The sequence below is a fragment of the Lutjanus erythropterus genome, chromosome 23 (assembly GCF_056507025.1).
Source record: "Lutjanus erythropterus isolate fLutEry1 chromosome 23, fLutEry1.hap2, whole genome shotgun sequence".
NCBI classification, from domain to species: domain Eukaryota; kingdom Metazoa; phylum Chordata; class Actinopteri; order Lutjaniformes; family Lutjanidae; genus Lutjanus; species Lutjanus erythropterus.
The window spans coordinates 8,098,498-8,119,548 of record NC_139339.1 but is presented as its reverse complement, the minus strand read 5'-3'; the positions used below and the strand labels follow the sequence as shown (position 1 = coordinate 8,119,548).

Here is a 21,051-nt window from a genome sequence, read left to right as displayed (position 1 = left end):
GCATCATTCACTCAAGTGAGCCTTCAGTGTAGCTCAGGCCAACTTGCTGTGAAATGATCACCTGGGGACATGTTGTGGAAAAAGTTAGATTTACATCCATGTTCAAAAACAAAAGCATATTGAAATAGTTGTTTTTTTAGTGGAAGAAAATGAAACTAGAAGAGGTCACTCAGGAGAGTCCACCAGGCAACCTGAAAAGAATATTTGGATGGAACCCCTTTGTAATCACCAATATTTTGATTATTAAGAATTTCCACCAAAAATAAATGGTTTGGCACAGAAAAAAAGGTTGTTATGCATTGTGCAGCACCCTCTGTTGGTGATATCTTGAACAGAAACAGGTTAAGAACCAGAGCTTATAAGGTGCACAAGGGCCATGTATGAAAAACTGTCATAATTAGTGTTTCAATTATGGCTAACAATAAGTTTTCAGTAATCAAATCATCCTTGATTCCAAGTGGATGCTTGTATAAAGTTTGAAGAAATTCCCTCCAACTGTTCCTGAGATATTGGGGTCATGAAAGTGAGATGGACCTGAGATCACAGTGACCTTTGACCTTTGATCACCATCTAATCAGTTCATCCTTATGCCCAAGTGGACATTTATGCCAAGTTTGAAGAAATTCCCTCATGGAGCTTTAAGATATTACATTAACAAGAAAGAGATGACCCAAAAACGTAATGCCTCTGGCCAGAGCTGTTAGGCTTATGAACCCTGTAGCATGCAAGATTAGCTGCGGACAAGCTCCAGGTCTGTTGGTCACACACATAACAAGTCACATGATACACTCCAGGCATAAGCAACAAACCAAAAAAAACAACTTGAACGCTGAATTCTATGACATTTTATTGAGCAAAATCTTGTGTCTGCAAAATAAAATACTCTTATGCACATTAATATACAACAAATTCCATTTATTCTTGTCATGTCTCTGCCTACTGTACAGGAAGATTAATTTATTTTTGATCCCTGGAACAACCAAGGATGCTGCATGCATGGCGTCTTGAGCCAGCACCGCCCAACAGGACACGTTCTCTCCCCCTGACTCTGTTCTGGCCGACCCCGCTCACCACAACCTCTGGTGCAGCAACTAAGTAGGCGGCATCTCTGTGTGACCTCGGTGCGGGTTCAAAGGTCATCTGACTCAGGGATGAGCACAGGCTCAAGGGAAACGGTGGGGACGGGGGCTGGACCGCCTGCCGACACCCACCCCAGGGCAGATCTGTTGAAGGAGGGTCGATTAACCCCCGCTGCGTCCCCCTGCAGCTCTGGGTAGTCGGGGAGGGGTTCCACCGGGAGGGTCTTGATGGGAGCAGGTCTGGGCGCCTTGCTGAAGCCACCGAACGGGGTTGCCACCCTGGAGGTGACGGAGTGACAGCGTTTTAGCAGAAGTCGTCATGAGAGGAACTGCAGTGACATTTGAAGTGATGTAACTAATTAAAGCGAAGCAAAGACTTTGACCAGCGGACATATTCTAAGAGATAGAGAGCTTCGAGTGTGGAGCGCACTTTGGTGCATTGTGAGTTAGATGAAGGACGGCCCTTGTTTTGCTCGCTCAGCATTTGTATGCATGATGAATTAAAGCGGAACTATGCCAGTTTTGAATAACAAAATATCACAATGTTCCTCTTGTGAACAAAAAGTTGAATTTAGAAGCAATAAAACACTCCAATGCTCAATTCGCCAGACTCAGAGATTTTACTGCTGCAGCCAAGTGTAGGGGGAAATGTTCAAGTAACCTTCTCAGAACATTCTGGAGAGTAACAGTAATGTTAGTTTTATGTCAGAAATACTTGCCATTCTAACATCCAGGGAATGTTATGCAGGAAGGTTTAATAAATGTTCCCAGAACCAAAGACATCTGTTTTGCTAGCTGGGAAATAGTTTACCAAAAGTTCGGGTCACTTGAAACAACAAATGTTCACGTTTCAGCTAAAGTTCAGTTCATTTGTATGTGATTATTGACTTGCTGTCCACCTGTAAGGTTGTTACCTGTTGAAGCTTTTGTACCCTGGTAGGTCTGGTCGGGGCTCCGGTTCGGGCATGCAGGTGATGAGGGTGTCAGCCAGGGCCGGGTCACTGATGATAGCCTGCTGCCAGGGTGAGTGGTAGGACTTTGGCACTGCTGTAGTGTTGAACTTCTCTGGAGGGATGTCTTTCAAAGGTCCTCCATACCCTGGGCGGGTTTACAACACAGACAGTGATTGAAAATAGGATGTTCATATGTCATACATAGAGCAGGCATATGGGATAATGTACAGTACAGTAAACTGACACAAACTATTATTTTAAAAATGTGTCCATAGCAAAATAAGAAATAAGAGACCTTAAAATGCCGCAAATGTTCAACCAAACTGAGGATTTCACAAAATCGTGTAATAAATCTAGTTATTTATACTTCTCAGTTTTGCTCCAAGACTCCAAAACTTTCCAAAACTATTCTGGTGTCAGTATTTCCCCACCCACACATGGTTGGTAATGAAGTGAAACTGAACCAAATTCTAAACCATTTCTGAAGTGGTAACAAGCAAACCTACTGTCCAAAGACGGCTGATTGTTCCCTTTAATTTCCTTTTTTTTTGTACAAAATGATCACAGACCAGTCAGCTGGTCATGGGTAAACTTAGCAGGCATGCATGAAGATTGATGATGTCTCATCATATGATTTTTAGGCCATCAAGTTAAAAAAGTAAAGTACTTATTATTACATGCAATTTCAGCAATCTTTTTTAGATTTTAAGATTTTCAAAATCCATAAGAACAGTATATTTAGACTAAACTGTTGATTAATAACATAATTTTGGTATTGATATATATTTAATATCAGTCTCAGTGCACAACATTGCAATATCCTCTGTGCTCTTTTTTTAATCTCTTTATTCCTTCATAGCAAAACAAATCAAGAGACAGCTTCCCCGTGTTTCTTTGTGTGTGTGTGTTTGTGTTTGTGTGTGCGTGTGTGTGCATGCCTGCATGTATGTCTCCCCGCATTGTCTGTGTGTGTTGATGGGAGAGGCCTATCCAAAGCACTATCCTTCAAACCCAGCGCTTCACTCAGGGGGGCTTGCAAGCTCAGGCATTACATAACACAGGGCGTCGTGTCATGTCCGAACCTCTCACAATGAACAATCCCCCTTCCTGAGTTTATGTTTTGCCCTCAGGAGGAAGCGGGAGAGACCAAACAGACCTGTGGGGAAGTTTACAGATTTTTGGGGGGAATCTATTACAAAACATTGTGTCAGAGATTTTCTGAGGACGTGGAGGATTGTTCTCGTGATCGGACGTTTGGCCGAGTTGATTTTTTTATGTGAGAGGACTGTCACGCACCCAGCTGCTCTATGAAATGTGGTGAAGAAAGAGGGATCCCAAAACGCACTAAAAGGGCAGAGAGAAAGGAAGGCAGACTAGATTTTTGGACATAACTTTTTTTTCCCTAGTTTTCTAAAACATACAAATTTTGTGACATTTAGAAACTCCTATACTAAAGATACATCTGATTTTCGTCTGTGTTTTCTTTGAAAATGGCACAAAACAATTCAAATAGTTTTAACAGCTATTGCACTAAGCACCATATGGTAGAAGGGAATCCTAGATTTGCAAAACACACAGATTTGTACATGTCGTTTCTTCTAGCTAGCTAGCTAACCAGTCTTAACCAGTGCACCGCTGCTAACTGTGCTGTAGCTGCCATTAGCTCGTTAGCAGGCCTATTTCACTGGTGCGCAGCCTCAGAGAACAATGGAGGCCAGTTTTACTACCGGGATCACAGTCACATTACCAAGGTGACCTACAGGACTCTGACTCTGGGGACGATGAAGACATGGCAAGTTCAGGACAAGACAGGAAGTGTGAAGCAGTTGAGGAGAAAGTTTATAGCAAGTTCATTTGCAACTATACATAATTCATCATTTTGATAAGCCCATGTATATGATTTTGTGAAGATGAGAGTTATTTATTCACGTGTTTTGAAGACTTGTGTGAGAAGCTGAAATAAATTAACAAAATGTTAAGTCTCATTTCATGCAACAAAAATATTTAAATATTTTTATCATAAACATGTGACGACTATTGGCTTTAACCAATGACTGCTAGTCGATTAGGAAGTTGGGGCAGCCCTTCTAGCTAGCAAGTATTTTGTTAACATTAGCTAACTTAAGATGTGACTCCATGCCACTTTTAAAAGAAAAGGGGAAAGTTGAATGAGGTACCAAGTTTGCTTAATTATTACTGGAGCACAGAAAAAAAGGAAGGGTAATTCTGTTTTATAATGTGACAATGCTGTGGTTAAGATCTGCTTAGGTTTGGGGATGAGAAACATTTGGTTAGGATAAGGGAAAGATCATGTTTTGGCTGTGGTTCTGGCGTCCACATCCAGACATAACCAACTTATTACTTGTGCAGCTAAAACTTTCCACATCTTCAGCATATTACTGTCAATTCTTGTTTTATTTAAACTCAACTAGAAAGTGCTTACTGTATACGACTATATAGCCTGGTTAAAACATTTTGTCACCAGTACAGGCGCATGGAAAATGCACCCCTTGGTGGATAAGTGTGCTATTTTAAGAGTTCTTACCATTTGATACCTAATGCACTTTGGCCTGATTTCTGCTACAGCTGGAGTGACTTCATTCAGACAGTGAAGGGTGGTGTCTGGTCCGGTGCTCCAGAAATAACACCCCAACTCAGTGTGGACACACTCATCCCTAAATCAGTATCGGTTTGTGTCAACTGGGCAGAATTGAGGGAGGATGTGAGTGCAAGGCTGATGGTATCAGTGGCACGAGAGGCAAACAGGAAACACTTCCCGTGGGTAAAGCTCACCAATTTTTTAAAAAGATGGTCAAAGCTGATTGTGGGGTTAAAAAAAAATAATAAGAGTTGGGGAATGAGAGGAGCAGGAGAATGTGGAGGAGTAGACTTGAAACAAAGGAGTGGGATGAAGATAGGAAGACAGAGAAAGAAAGGAGACAAGCAGAGAGAGGGAGAATAAAAACATGTAATCATATTGTGCCTGAGGCCAGCAGATTCCAGGCAAGAAGAAAATGTTTTCCTGCATGATCAAAGCCTCCGTGAGCACAAACAATGAAAACTGTTGAATCCTTATCAAAACATCCAGTGCTTTGTGTAGAGCACATCCACACAGTCTATCCAACAGGAGCAGAACCATTTCTCATGAGCTGTACTGTATATTCAGTATATCAGTATGTTTCAAAGCAACCAAGAAGGGAGTTCAGCAAAATTTTGCCAAAACTCTCTAAGATCTATGAGTAACAATTGTAAATTGAATGCTCTGCTCAGGACTGGGCTTTGTCAGTGATTATGTAATAAATCGAAAGCAGCTCTTAGAACATTGCTGCAGAAGCAGAGATAAAATAAGGTCACTGAATTGTGAAGAGGAGAGGTCAACTGGTTTGCCGATCCAACCTTAGCTACAGTGTGCCACTGCTGCAGAGGTTTCGGGTCCTTGAAAAGTATTTGTGTTCCAGTACACGAGATTTGTTACCTACCCGGGGCGATACTCTCTGGATTTGGAACCACTTTGGTATCTGGCGTGTCTGATGGCTCTTTAGGTGGTTGGTCAACGACACCAGAAATGTTCTCATCATGTTGGCTGTCCGCGGCGTTCCCGTTCTCAGTTTGAGAAACTGTTTTGTTCTAAAAGAAAGATGGAAGAAGCGAGTTGTTCAGGTGAGTTCATTCTTGACACTAAGGACATTATAGTCTAGGACTGGAACTTCTGATCATATCCACAGCAGATGCCCAGTGATCATTAGTGGTCACAAAAACATAGTTGGTCAAATTTCCATTTTTCTGAGCACTACATTATGTTTCAACTTGTCAAAGATACGGGACAGAAAACCCCATTTCCTGGGTGAAAGTTAAGATAATTTGTACATTTGACATATGTTATCTTGGCTTTAAAAATGCAAATATGGGTAAACTGTATCTGCTTAAGAAGCTCAGTGTCCAGCATGGAAGAAGTAAGTCCTCAAAAATGTGCAAATTTAACATCTACATTTCCATATGTACATTTGAATTCAAATAAAAAATGTTGCATGCATGGCAAATGTCTAATTGATTCTTAGCTAAACCCAGTTTTCCACCTTTCAGTGCTGTTATTTTTCATGTGGACTCAAAGCCATTAACAAACCTCAATTTTACATTTTCCAACAACAACAAGAAGCAGAGAAATTTGTCTGTGTCCACTTTTCCTTTAATATTAAGAAACATTGTACATTGTGGCTGTAAGTAAAATATACTGTGGCCCATGCACCCAGCTTTCATCCCTCTAAAGGATATTTATGATGATTTACTCCAGGACTTCCTCAGGAAATGTTGACAACTTGAAACAAAATCCCTTTGTAGCCCCGAGCAATAAACAAACCAGAGATATGCGACTTCTTCTCACTTCAAAGATGAGGGGAAAAACTTCCCTGGAGCATAATAATTATTTTATCTGTGGGCTTCAAGAGGGCAATGAAAAGTACACAAGGGCACCACACAACTAAATAAAAGAGGTTATATAAGTAGTGCTGCTAATTAATTACATGTAACAAAGAGAAACTTTGTTAGTTTATCTTGATTCAATTTTACTGAGAGCTTTCATATATAAATTACTTTGTGTGTGACCAGGTCAGACTGAGATAAGTACCGCTGGGGAAAGAAAATACTGAGTTGGCACACTGCCAATCCATACACAAAGGGACATTAATAAAGCTACTTATGACCAGCTGGAAGACTTTCACTACTACTATTCTGTCGGCCCGCTCCATGTCTGTAGCACGAGTCAAATAAACACTTGAAGTGCCTAATCTTTCCCACATATGCTTTGTCGGGATGTAAGGTATTGTGAGAACGTGTTTTCATGCGATGGAGGCTGGAGATGTGGTGAAAATGGATGACTTTGCTTGAAGAAAACACGCTCTGGCAGTGTGACAGAGTCAAAGCCTGTTTCTGGTTGTATCAAAAAACAACCATGAATTTAAAAACAATAAAAATATTTTGAGATATTGGCAAATACAGTTAGTTATTTGCTTTCTTGCTGAGAGTTAACTGAGAAGATTGATATTATTTGCATGTCTGTGAGCTGAATATGGAGATAGACTGGGCTTAGGTAGTATAAATGTATTACATACACCAGCATAAAAATCCTGACAGTAAAATTTTCAATACCATCAAAAATACTGACATTCCTCTTGCTATTAAACTGTTTAGTTTTCAGTTTGTCAGTGAACAAAGTCTGCAATTTCTCAAGGCAACTGCAGGAATGGTGTTGCTATGACAATCAGCTCTGAGGTTTTACAGAAATACTGACATATTTCCAAATACCCCAGTAAAATGTCAAGGTATTAAGTTATGAAAAAATAGATGCCACCCAAGCTTAAGATAGAGCAAGGAGATGCTTAGAATTAAAACTGGAAATCTGGGGGAAAAGGCTGGCTATAAAAGGGTAATCCAGTGTAGCTTAGCATAAAGGCTGGAAATTCGGTGAAATGGTTAGCCAAAAAAAAAGTTTATTCCCTAAAAAATCAGAATGTTAAATTGACAGGCTGTCACGTGTTAACAATTGAATCTTACAGAGATTTATGCGCTGCCCTACCTCACGGTGAGGACAAGATTCAATGACGTTGCTGCTCTCGGCCAAGGATGAGGCTAGTCCAGCACAAAATCACATAATCTGCTGTAAAACCACAGCATTTTATTTCTGCACTTTGGTTTTGGTAGAAACAGGTTTAAGAGAGCCTTTAGATGTCCTCGTAGGTGAATATTTTTTTGCCTTTTGACAGAGGTCTCATCAAACGCATCTTTCCTTGTAAAATGTCCAGTATAATCAGTAACACCAGTGTTTTCACAAGTTTATTAACTGGTGGGAAAATTTCCTTAATGTGACAACCCTAGCACAGATTTCCCAAAATGTCCAACTGCTCCTATGGCAAACAGTTTAAACAGAAGTTGTTGTTTTTTCCAGTGTTTGTTCATTCAAGTGTGATTATTGCATCACAGCGTGTGCTTACATTGAGCTGCTTGTTGTTTTCATTCTGGATGCTCTCGTAAGTGTATTTTTCTGAGCGTCTCTGGCGCATTTTGAAGAGACGGGAGCCTCGGTTTGAGGCTAAAGACAGCTCCTCCAGCATGATGTCCTTAGGCACGCTCAATTTCTTCCCAAGATCCATCTCCACATCTGGACACAAGGAGACAAACGTTCTTGTAAACAGATCTGATTTCTGACAAGACAAATGTATTTTCCTACTGTGTTTTCTATACTCCCACCTATCAAGCCCCACTGAATACAAATCATATTCACACAGAAAAAAAAAAACATGCTGATAAAAAGCCCTCTACATGGATTGCTGACTCGGTATTCCTGCCAATGTGATGAACGAGGAATTATCTACCCTCGTAATCCACTCATGTCCAGTGCTTGTTTTGTGGTTAGCGCCGCGTGCTAGCTACTGCATGCTGATCATGGAGATGTCACAGGCCTATATCCAAGTGTGAGACGCGTAATTTGCCAGAATATCTCTCAGCTGTCAGTAGCCTTCAGACGCTCCCTATCCCAGCCACGCAGTTGTCCTCGCCCTGAAATAGCGTGTTCAAAGGACAACCACAAAGGGATTAGTTTCTTTGGCCCATAAAAGTCTTCATTTGCTTATTTATAGTCAGTGTCATAGAAGGGAGGGTTGGCAACTGCCGCACTGGCAAATGGTGGGCTCATACCGTCTATAAAGTGAATGTGCCAGTGTCCAGTGCAGGCTGAGCCGGTGTTTATGCAGTAAAATTAACCCTGAGAATCAAATGTGTACTGTAAGTAATGGTGTTAAATCCGTGTCTATGTTTGTACATGCAGAAAAAAACAGAATGCAGAGGGGTGAAAGGAGCAGGAGACGAGAGGAGGAGAGATGGAAACAGAAGCATGCAACAAGAGAAAGAGAGAGAAACTGAGAGGTCTGAGGGATTAGGAAACAAGGAAGTGAAAAATAAGCGATACAGCTACCTTCCTGGCCTAGGACCTCTTTGCAGATCGCTGCCGCCTGCATTTTCCTCTCCCTCGTCGTCATGGTGGAGAACTGTGACATGGCTGCCCCTGGGGAGTCGGGGGGGTGAAGCTACAAGTCACAGGGGACACCGCACATCAGTACAACCTGTTCAAATGTACAGCAACCCAGGAAACATTTTTTTTGACCTGTGTCGAGCCCAACAAGACCAATTCTCATGGATAACCAAAATAAAACTCACCAAAAACATCTTGGCTTTGCTTGTCTTTCCACTACATGTCAAAATAAACCTTTAATTCACCCTTGGTAGATGTTAAAACATTTTAGCTGTATGCTCAGTTTCTCCCCTCACATAACGTGGTGAGTTCAGGGTTTATTTTGTTTGAGATAGTTGGAGCAGATGAACCAAGACATTTTTGGTGAGTTTTGCTCTTTTTCTGTCAAGCGTGAATGAAGATGACAATGCTAGCTAGATAGGTAACATTGCTAACGGTTATCTAAGACACTGAGGTGATTATTAAAATGCTCAAAAACACTTTATACAAAATGAACAGAAAATACTATTAACAATATGTTCTAGGCCAACTGTGAAAAGTGAAGTAATTACCTCAAGGATGAAAAATAACAAAGGTCATGCAGCTTGTAAAACACAAACGTCACACTACATTGTGCAAGTAGAGAAAAGACGTCGAATCACATTGTGACTTTATTTTGATCATTTGCCGACATGAAAATATTATCTCAGACAAAACATTTTAAGGACCTATTTTAGAATGACATAACCAAATAACAACAATTTAACTTTGAGTATGAACAGTATTGTTTACACATGAATTATGTTATTCAAAATAGTTATTTTTTCATTGTCTATATTGTCATACATAACTGATTTAACTGATTACAGCCACTTCTTTAACACTTCAAAGTCTATGGAGGAAAAGTCTTCTGGGCCATACAGCATCACATGACGTCACCAAACAGTTTGGCCAACACCAAGCAACCTGTAGCTAACGGTTAGCAGCTAGCAATATGTAGCTCTAGCTTATGTTGTAAACAGTTAATTACATAGACTTCAACGTCAAACATATACATATATAGACATGTAGACTATGCAAATGGTTGAATGAAATTCATTAAAAGTTAAATCTGTGGGGCTCATTGGCAAACCCTTGTTTAACTTAAATATCAGCCCCTCCACTCCACACTTGGTGACATTTTGACCACCAGGAACAACATTGATTAGACGTCTGATCGACATTGAAATGTTTGCTGGGCAGATACACAAAGGAAAGACAGCACAGCTGCATGTTGCCCATCGATTGGCCAGCATCAAGCATCCACACTACGCACAAAGACACCCCGAAGCAGATAGAATTTATTGGGGCAGTGAAAAGGGCAAAGTTAGCACATCCCTTTAAATAACCTTGGGCTGTTAAACGCCAAGCACATGCTCTTCAGACATGGCAACCAGCTGTGTCAGGGGTCCAGGAATCAATATGTTTGAAATTACCCAAGTGAGCTGAAAGGACACAGATAGAGAACATGGTGCTGTCACAGCAAACGTGTGAGACAGTGGATGGAACAGCGCAGTGGAAAGTTTACACCAAGGTGTCAGTGAACACAACGCGAATGTTTCATTCCGATCCAAAATACTTTGCAGTAGTTTCTGGATGGAACAAAGGAGCATTTCAGAGCAAATGCCAGATGCCTATCCACCGTGCAAATCACTTCACCATTTGGAAATGGTTTCCGCTCAATATACAAAGTTTTATTTTAGCTTCAACAAATCAACTCCATAATTATTTTCATTATTATTCATAGTTCTTTGTTTTATTTTATTTTTTCCAGTATATTAGAGAAAGAAAAAAATATGTTTGTATACTTGCTGCTGTTAAATCAGAATATTTGCTACATAAAAACGTCAAGACAAAGAGGAGATGCATTTATCAAAAACATATTAACACATGAAAAAAATAAAGAACATTCTGAATACAATTCCACTGTAATACCCATCAGACTGTGTGATTGGCAGGGAGATAGAGAGAGAACAACTGTAGGTGGTGGTGAGAATCATGCTTGATTCAAGGTGTCGTGTTAGAACCAGACAGCACACCTGTGGAGAGCCCTCGTGATGCCTTACCTGTCCTGAAAGACCCTCAGGGGGAAGCCTCCTGTTGTGCTTGTCTCTTCAGGGTAGGAAGTCAGAAAGGTGAGAGGAGCGAGGGTCAAACACCCGTGTGGGTGCTCGCGCTCCCCGACACTTGGCTTGTCTTGGGTGGAGGGGGCTGCAGCCTGACCCGAGTGACTGAATGGGTGGGTGGGTGGGTGGGTGTCAGTTTGTCTGTTGTCATTGGTATTTAGTTCACGAGCGGAGGGGAGACTAAATTTAGAGCGCTGCCACTACTGCTCGCTTTTCCCTCCATCTCTTTTTCTCTCCCTGCACATGTTATTACAGTAGCTCAGTTTCAGGATGGTATCTATGAATCTCAACCAGGAATAGGCTACTTTTACTTAATGGTACTTCTGCGGTTGCCAGAGCATGCATAAAGATAAAATAGTTTGATTAAAAATATTTCTTTTTATTACATATATGTATTATTTGATTAAAAAATATATACATATTTCTAACATCAGAACAATCTTGTGATTAAGAGTGCCTGGATAAAGAGCTGAAATAGGCTAAAAGTAAGTTAATGGATAAATAGTTAAAATACATGGCAAAAGTATAAACAGCACTAAAGTATAGCTTAAACAGTTGAAACAGTTAGCTAAGAGTAATGGATAAATTATTGAAACAGCCAAATATAGTAGTTAAAAAATAGCTAAACATACTCTTAGGGATAAATGGTTTAAACAGTTTGCCAGAAGTAATGGGTAAATAGTTGAACTAGAGGCTGTAAATACTGGATAAATGCTTGAAATAGCTGTAGGGTTCAAACACTTAACTACAACTACTGGATAAATAGTTGTCGTAGCAAATAGTGATGGATAAATGGTTGTAATAGAAATGGCTAAATTATAGACACAGCCAAATATGGTCAATAAACGGTTAGCTAAAAGTACTCAAAATGGTTGAAATAGCTTAATGAAGTGGGCTAATGGATAAATAGATTAGCTTAAAATAATGGATAAATGCAGGGTTCAAATATTTAGATACAACTACTGGATAAATAGTTGTAATACTTAATTTAAAATAACGGATAAATGGTTGTGAGAGTTAGTGTAACTAAAAGTAATGGCTAAGCTATAATAGTGGACTAAAAGTAGAAGAAAAATGGTTGAAATAGCTACAATTAATGGTTAAACAGTTGAAATAGGCTTAAATTAATCGAAATATTAAGTTGAAAGAGGTAGCTAAAAGAAATGGATGAAGTTTTGAAGTAGTTTTGAAAGTAGGCTAGCTTAAAATACTGAAGTGTTTGAAATATGGATGTAGGATTGAAATACGTAGCTATTGAATACTTAGCTAGTTGTAGTAGTTAGCTAAAAATAATGGATAAATAGTTATAATAGTTAACTAAAAAATAGTTAAAAGTAGGAGATAAAACTAAATAGGCTAACTGCTGAAATCTTTTGCCAATCCAAGTTCATTTGTGGGAGAAATACTGTAACATCCAGTATCAAATCTACATTTTATCATTAGTTAAATAAAGTTTAATCAGTTAACACGTTTGGAATATGAGGGGTGTTGTAGAAGATGACGTACTTACTGTGCTTGGGAACCACTGTCTTCATAACCCACAAAGGGCAATAATCTGTTGCAGTCTTGCACCATTGCAGATATACAGGAATTAAAAAGCACCAAATGGACGAAAACCCTGCAAGAAAACCCCTGACAAAGCTTAAACATCAAAAACAAAGTTGTGTCAGCTGCAATTCTCTTGATCTGCACTCTAGAATTGCAGTGCACAGCCAACAATAAATACACTCTGTGACATCCAGCATGGGAACATGGCTCCCTCAGGGCCTGCAGACCAATCAGATACTATTTGTTTTAAATGCCATCATGTGATATAGGACGGACCAAGGCCTAATGGGGTTCGCTCATCTTGTAATCCAGTCAGTACGTTTCAATTGACCATGCTAAATTAAATCTACTTCCTAGATATTTCTGAACTTGGTAAAAGAAACAAATTAAGGAAGGCAGGTTGCAGCACCAAGCAGGGCAGGAGAGCATAAGGTCGGACGTTAAAAGCAGCAAGTTCATTGGCATATGCTGTAATTCCTGGCATGCTGAAAACTATGCCAGAAAACCCATACACTAAATGAAATATTTTAAAGCTATTTTAAAACCACCTTTTTAATAGCAGTTGAATCCCAGTCTGCATTTTTCAAAATCTAAATTAGTAGGGAAGTAATTTCAGTTTATCATCTCCCTCTGTGTGCTTATCGCTCATTTTCTAATGGCTCAGCTACAGTAGGTACCCACTGTTGTTATGTAACTGGTGGTCACCATGGGAACAAGTCCCCACCGGCCCCTCCCATCCCCCCCCCCTCCCCTGGATACAGCACGAGTGACTGTTGGAGACAACACATCATACAAAAAGCTTCATGGGATGGTACAGCAAGCAACAAATGGCCCAGAGCCAAGTATTTCATGCTTGGAATAGAGAGCAAAGAGCACAAACACACAGTGCAATTTGTGAAATAGTGCTATTTGGCTGTATTTATTTTGCAAAATGCTTTAGGTGAATCCATATCTGAATTAGTCTGGAACAGAGATTGATTACTGGTATTGTATTAGCAACATATAAAGTGTTGTTTGAATGGAAGCAGTACAGTGTAATTATCACAGATACACTACAGTATGTCAAGATGCTCAGTGAGTCAGCTGAGACACAACACAATGCTGTGTGATAAATCTTATTTATGTTTACGAGACTGCCATGGTGAGAATCACATTAGGACATTATGTACACACTGTGGAAACACCAACCTAGCTTTAGTCTTTAGAGATGATTACAAGTCGACAACAAAATCCCCAAACCAAACGCAAGCCACAAACCCATTACATACTGTAAGCAATTCCCCAGTGCCAGTAAACCTGTCATAAACTAAATAATAATTTTTGTAGTCATAATTAGGACTCATCAACATTCCTCAATTCTACTTTTTACTCCAAACTTAAACTCAAACGTCCCTCTACATCCTTTTTTCGTCATGCACAGCAGAGGTGTGGACTTAAGTCAGCACTGAGTCATGGATTTGATGACTTTAGACTCTCGACAAAATCGAAAAAGATTTGCAACTTGGAGCCTGTAGACATGAAAATAGTTGATTACAAAAGGTTAAAACATATGCTATTTAAAAAGTGTGCCACAAATTGATTAATTTCCCTTGATTTCCTGAATGAACTTAAGGCTACTCATTCCCAGCAAGAACACTTAATTGATCCACCCCTTTTTGCTCTGTTAGTTGAGCAAACTTGTTACCTCAGTCAGCTTTCTCCTTTTCCTGTAAAAGCAGCATTATAGTCACATCTTAAGTTAGCAAGTGTTAGCTAAAAGCTGCCATCTAATGTTTGTAAACCACTAGCTAAGTCACTGGCTAAAGACTGATGTAGATTAGCTGGCTAGTAGGTGAGCATTTTGCCAACATTAGCTAGCTTAAGATGTGAATATATGTCACTTTTATGGGTCTTCTTTTAACCATCTTCAGCATTTATGTCTTTGTTTTTATTTTTTTTTAATTTTTCAACATAGAGGAGCCTAGTGCATAGCATGTCTAAGTACAGGAAACAAGAAAGGAGAGAGTTGCAAGGTGCCAAGTCTGCTCGACTGTTGTTGGAGTGAAAAGGGGCGGGATTTACGAATGGTCACTTCCCTGCATTCTCTACATCCACATATTCTGAAGCAATCCAACACTATCTAGTCAAGTTTCAGGACAGAACTAACATTATGTTACTGAGCACCAACTGGAAAAAAAATTATACCAAACAAATTCATTCACATACAAAAACTATGAGGTGGTCAACAAAAAAACAACCTGCAGTGCACAAAATGGACAGACGGAGACAACTTCCAACTTTGATTGACATTTGAAGTTACACAAAGGCTAATATTACCATAGTTAGCGAGCTAATGCTTAGCTAATGTTAGTTTAACAGCTAAGTTACTTCATCAGTAAGGCTGGAAACTCACTGTTAAATTGTCTAAACAAGTGGCAGGAGAGAACCACGGTGAACTAATGTTAGGTAACTGAGCACCAGATGGAAAAAAAGGATACCAAAGATAATTTTGTTCACATACAAAAACTTTGAGTATGCAAAACATGGAGCTTGAAAAATTAGAGACAGAGACGCAACAACTTCTAACTTAATTTGAAATATTAAGTGGCACAAAGAACGGTAACTTGAGGCGAATATTAATATAGTTATGGAGTTAATGCTAACTTCAGGTTAGCTTAAGAGCTAAGTAACTTTATAAATCATTAAGACCAGAAGCTCATTGTTAAATTATGACTTGTTTAGAACTCAAAACTCAAAATCTACGACTTGGGACTTGACTTGGGACCTGCCTGTTTTGACATGGAACTTGAACTTAGCCAACTTGTGACTTGCAAAACAATGACCTGGTCCCACCTCTGATGTACACTGTGCTGCAATGTGACTGTTAATGTTTTGGAAACGGTAGAAAAGATGCCCCATTTTCTGCTTTTCATCTTCCCTTTCCCTCTGGGTAGTTAATGGCCACATGCTAATGCACTAATTAAAATGCACCTGGTAAATAACTGAATTAATCACTTATTAGAGTTTACATAACAACATCAGCCCACAACATGCTGACTTATAGCGCTAACCTTTATCCAAGTTTAAAGCCTCACATCTAAGGAATCTCTAATTGTATTCTGACAGTAAAATGATTGCCTGATCTGAAAACACATCATCCTCAAGTTTCATGGATTTAAAAATCAAACAAAACCATCCCAAAAAAAAGTGCACAATCACTGCAAGAACCAGCATGCTAGATACGTACATCCACAGCAGAAAATTAAACCAGCATAAACAGAAAATCCATCCAAAAGTTTACAACAATTCATGAAACAATCCTCGCTTTCCATGTACTATTTGATGTGTGTCACTGTTTCTTTCTCTCTCATAAAATTCTCGCATATCTCTTCTCTCAGGACGGCATAATGACCTATTTTCTTATCTGCAGATATATTGTTGCTATACAATGACTCAGATCCTTCCACTGATTTTGTACTAAACATGTCTATTCACACTCATTATATCCATTCTAAATAACATACGCTTTGCCTCATCTGATGGACGACAGGCCCACTTCAGTGTATTAACCAAGCTAGAAAGTTGTCAATTAAATGTTAATGAAATCATTTTTAAGTCTCCATTCATTATTTAAGTAATGATCTCTTTTCACATTTGATTACGGCATGCAATGATTTCATCTAATGCATTTCAAAGCAAAGATTTAAGAGCATAAAGTATAAAGCATTTTTAAAAAAATATTACACTCTTAGTAGCCAAGGTTCTACCCAGAACCATTTGCTTTGGAAGAAAGAAAGGCTTCATCAAGGAATCTTTGTAAGACCATTTCCATCAAAAGAACTGTTTTAAGAAGAAAGAGATTTTCAATGATTGTTGAAATCCTTGAAGAACTCTGTCACCATTGGTTCTTTGTACCATTATATAAAAGGGTTTGCGGTAGAACCCCCTGGGTGGGTTCTAGGTAAAACCCTTGGAATGTAAAAAGATTTGCGGTAGAGCCCCCCTGGGTGGGTTCTTGATAAAACCCTTCCAATATAAGAGGGTTCTTGGTAGAGCCCTCTGGGTGGGTAGATACAACCCTTAAAAGGTGGAAAGGTTCTAGATACAACCCCAAGTGAAAGGGTTCTGGGTGGAACCATTGCATTAATCTCTGGGGTTCTGGGTGAAACCTATCATCGGTCCCTTTTCCACCAAATTAGCTCTGGTTCTTGAACTGGTTCCGTTCAAGATTCTTGGAACCTCAGTGCTACCTAGTGAACTACCCCAGAACCACTGTAATCACCATTCTGATCTGTAGAATATGACACACCCACTTTGGTTCCCAAGAAAAACCTGCTATTTTTTGGTTCCAACTGTTACGGTTCCTAACCAGTTAATTTTCAGTGGAAATGACCTATCAGATGGTTCTAGGTGTAATCCTTTATGTTGGGTTCTAGGTAGAACTCTCTGAAATGGTTTATGAAAGGTGTTACCAGGAACAAAAAAGGGTTCCTGTGGGGCAAGCTGTAGAACCCTTTTCATTTCCAGTTAGCACCTTTATTTCTAAGAGCATAGCGTGTCAAAACCAGAAGAACTCCAGCAATCTTTCCAAATTTTCACTTCATTGTTATCTCACGCTCCTCTTCAACTGTATTACTGTTTGTTTAGATATTGATGAATTAAAAAGGAAAATGCTCTCACTGTACTTGAATGTGTTATGGAATCAGTGAGGAGTGAGATTCTACTAATTTTTAGCCACATATGCTGAGTTGTATCTTATCACTTCCAACTCCAAGTGTTGCTGGTGTACACAGACTTGTACGTTTGTGTTCCCAAGGGCCTCTTATACTCAGAGTGGGACACCGAGGGCCCCAGACTTGCCTCTGTCGCAAACCTCCGAGACTGCCACTGTCTGGGCAGTGACCTGTAACCAACGTGGCTGGCAGTGGTGGAGACAGTGCTTCTTGTCGGGGACACGAACGATGGCAGCGGAGCTCGACTATGACTGCGGCTCAGGCTCTGGCTCCAAGTGTGGCTGCCTGTCTTGTGCGGCACTTGGTAAGAAACTCTGGCCTTCCAGTCTGCCGGCGGCTCTGGCAGAATTTTGCGCTGGGCTGCCAAGCGGACGTTCGAGGCGAGGGTTTGCTGGAGGTTTTGGAAAGCGAAGGCTTCATCCACCAGGCCCAGGGGATGCCGGGAGGCGGCCTCCCAGGGCGAAGGGGGTTTGTGGCCCTTTTCTAGCCAGGATGTCTGCCTCGCCGGGGGAGTCATGGAGGCCCGAGCGGGAGGCTTTGGGGAGGAAGAAGCCGAAGCCGACTTCTGGCCGGTGTATGGTACTCTGGATGGTGGGGAAAGAGAGTAGGTCCTGCCAAATGCCTGTAAAGAAAGATCCAGACATGTTTATTTTAGTAAGGGTTCATTTTTGTTTGGCTGACTGGCCTTCTGGCCAATTCAAATCAGCTTGTAAAATGTTGGAAAATAGAGTAGCTCTTTGTCAACACATTTCTTTTAAGTGATGTAATGCTCTAACATTGTATTTCATGTTTAAGGACCAGTATGTAGGACTTAGTGGCACTGCAGAATGCAGAACATCTCACCCTCCGCTTTCAAGTGTGTCGGGTAACCTATGTTGGCTGTGAAACAAAATGCTGCAAAATGCTGCAAAATGCTAAATGCTGCGGTTTGTCCATTATGGGCTACTGAAGAAACATGTCCTGCATCCTCTGTAGACATAAACGACTCATTCTAAAGTGTGAGTTTTGAATCAAACCCCAAATCTTAAGTTTTGTAAATAAATCTAGAATCTAGATAATTTTACTTTCTTTTGTTGAGATAATTAACTTTCCTTCTTTAGAATAACCTGAATCTTGAATTCTAGAAAACCCTCCAAAAATTGTTCACAGTGAGTTGTGAACCTGATTTGTCATTAATTGGGCGCTTGAAAAATTTTTTATAATATAATATTTTAAACATTTTTCTGTTTGTAAAACTCAAAGATTCAAGTTTATCTGAAGAAGAAAATTTAATTATCTCAACAAAGCACTCAAAAATCTATTGCAGTAAGATGCCTTTTACTTTTTCACTTTTACAGTATACACTAATGAAAACCTTTATACATTATTACATTCAATTTCTACCATATTCTGCCAATAAAAATAATTAGTATTCTAAATATGTAAATAGTATATAAATATGTAAAACCATTGAAAATCCAGCAAAATAAATTACTGTTAAAGCTGTTAAAAGCTTTAGGATTCTTATTATTTTAAACGTATTGTGGATTTAATTGTCCATTCCACAAGCTCTCTAAGCCTCTTCAAGCCAGTGCTTTAGCATTTGTCCAAACAGGGAGAACCGCCCTCTTATTTCTTAGAACTGGCTTATGAGAGTGCATGGAGTTCCCAGAGTAAGCCACGTTCAGCTTGTTGTCATTGGATCTGCTTTACTAGGCAGCAACAGACAGTGAAGCAGTGAAACTGTTCAATCCTCAAAATTAAACTCTCCATTTGGATTCCCAGAGAGTCAAGAGTTGTGTGGGGTAACAAAGTGCCTCTGTACCGTTCACTGACTCTGACATGCCGTTCTGTTGGCCGTGGCAGATGTGCAGAAAAGGCAGTGCTGCCATCATCTGGTGAAAGATGTGTAAGACCAACTGATTGCAAGAGGTGGCAAAAATGAAAGCAGAATAGAAGAGAGTGCAGTCATAAATAAAAGGAAAAATGGAGCAGAATGAGTCAAGGGGGGAATAATGTCTGCTGACTCAGGTGTCCGGTAGGCCTAAAAGGCCTGTGGCAGCAATGTCCCGGATTAGGGCAGACACAAGAACGTATGAGTAGATTAGTGGACAATCTAAGGTCATATTTTCATGAAGGAGAATAGCTAGTTGACTACACATGGTTTATGTCCATTATGCAGCTACCCTCCTGAAGGATTCAGCACATATATCTCAGAAATGGGGTCTGACAAGGTCTTAAGGGTTGGTGTCCATGATGGTGTGTCTGCAGAGGCTTCCGTTTTGAGACAGGTGCCAAAAATATGCAGCAGTGTTACGGCTCTGTTTATGTAGATTTAAGACCATAAGGATTTCTTTGGGGTCCCAGCTCCATAGGAATTTGAGAATATAAGGTTGAATTCATCTAGGATTTTAATCTGATCTATGTGTAGAACATCTGTCCTGCATTACTGAGAATAAAACTTGGATAATGCACAGTATTAGGTGACAACATTTAATGGTATCAGCATACATTAATATTTAATGTTTAAAGTGATTTATGTCTGAATAAAACAACTATTCAAATGTAAATGTGTCTTACTGAAAATTTATGCAGTTATTTGATGATTTTGGAAATTGACTGTTTTTCTGTGCCACTTTTTTGTTGTGGCAAAGTAAACTGTTAAACTTTACCGAGTGGTCGTGTGGATTTTTGCAATGTGGATCAGGACGATGGGAATCATTACAGCGTCAAGCCAAGCCAACATTCAAAAGAAACCTACAGTAAGAATTTAAATTTTCTCTCTAAACTCTTCAAATTGTTTAATTTAAATAAATATCTGCAGTTTCTCAAGGCAAAACTAAAAAATATTTAAATCTGAAGTAATTTTGTGACCCTTTGGGGGCAGTCCGACCTCTAGATTGGGAACAACTGGGTGAAAATACCTTTAATCATATATAACATAATTACAGCTACAAAACCTTATGATGCATCAATGTCCACAATCTAATAATAACATGTCTAATAATAAATCAATATCTGCAGAATGAGTATTTGATATTTTAAGAAGGCCTACATTTATCAGATAATGTACTTTTACTCAAGTTTGATTTTGAATGCAGGACTTTTACTTGTAATGGAGTACTTTTACATACTGGTACAATACATCAGTCAAGAGCTCAGTACTTCTGGTTATGGCTGCAGAAATCTACTAACATAAGACGCCATTTGATGTCAAAACTTCCACTTAACAAATGACTGCCCTTTCAGAAAATGCATGACACAACATGGATATACATTTCAGCGGAGGCCCACCCAATTGACCTCCAGAATTATCCGGTGAGGTGGCCAGTATTCAGTGAAGTCACAAATCTAATAATACCCTCCAGAAATGCATCATCAGGTAGTCATTCTGCAGGAATGTGCTTCTCAAGCATTCACCTCGATTGCTGTAAAAGTAGGTGATTGGGATAATGAGGTGTCCCTGGCTGATGTTAACAAGCTCTTTATAGAGTACAAACTGTATTGTTTTATTGTTGAAAACCAATTTATTTTGGACCACTGTTTTTGTAAACAGGCTGTAGATATGCCATGCCAGTCTTATTTGATGATATGTGAAACAAATCGGATTGA

General features: G+C 39.6%; 2 protein-coding genes across 2 annotated transcripts; both read right to left on the bottom strand.

Annotated features, from left to right (window-relative positions):
• Positions 1 to 830: 830 nt before the first annotated feature.
• On the bottom strand, positions 831 to 11,171 carry myoz2a (myozenin 2a). The gene is made up of 6 exons (XM_084712283.1): positions 11,141 to 11,171; positions 9,000 to 9,111; positions 8,020 to 8,186; positions 5,512 to 5,659; positions 1,994 to 2,177; positions 831 to 1,358 (listed from the first exon to the last, which is right to left on the bottom strand). The coding sequence occupies exons 2-6, from the start codon at positions 9,079 to 9,081 to the stop codon at positions 1,130 to 1,132; spliced, it is 810 nt and encodes a 269-aa protein (XP_084568409.1). The 5' UTR covers positions 9,082 to 9,111; positions 11,141 to 11,171; the 3' UTR covers positions 831 to 1,129.
• A 5,915-nt stretch (positions 11,172 to 17,086) lies between these two features.
• Positions 17,087 to 18,103, bottom strand: LOC146305589 (synaptopodin-2-like; the record flags this gene model as incomplete). Its single annotated transcript, XM_084713116.1, has 1 exon — positions 17,087 to 18,103. A coding segment is annotated over one exon (618 nt), but the record flags the coding sequence as incomplete, so codon positions are not given.
• Between the last annotated feature and the right edge of the window lie 2,948 nt (positions 18,104 to 21,051).

Excerpts from the sequence above, each read along its gene's own strand:
- myoz2a (XM_084712283.1), bottom strand. The coding sequence starts at position 9,081 with ATGTCACAGTTCTCCACCATGACGACGAGGGAGAGGAAAATGCAGGCG. Across the intron at positions 8,187-8,999 it reads AGAGGTCCTAGGCCAGGAAG|ATGTGGAGATGGATCTTGGG; the intron begins GTAGCTGTATCG and ends CCTTGTGTCCAG. Across the intron at positions 5,660-8,019 it reads AAAACAACAAGCAGCTCAAT|AACAAAACAGTTTCTCAAAC; the intron begins GTAAGCACACGC and ends TCTTTCTTTTAG.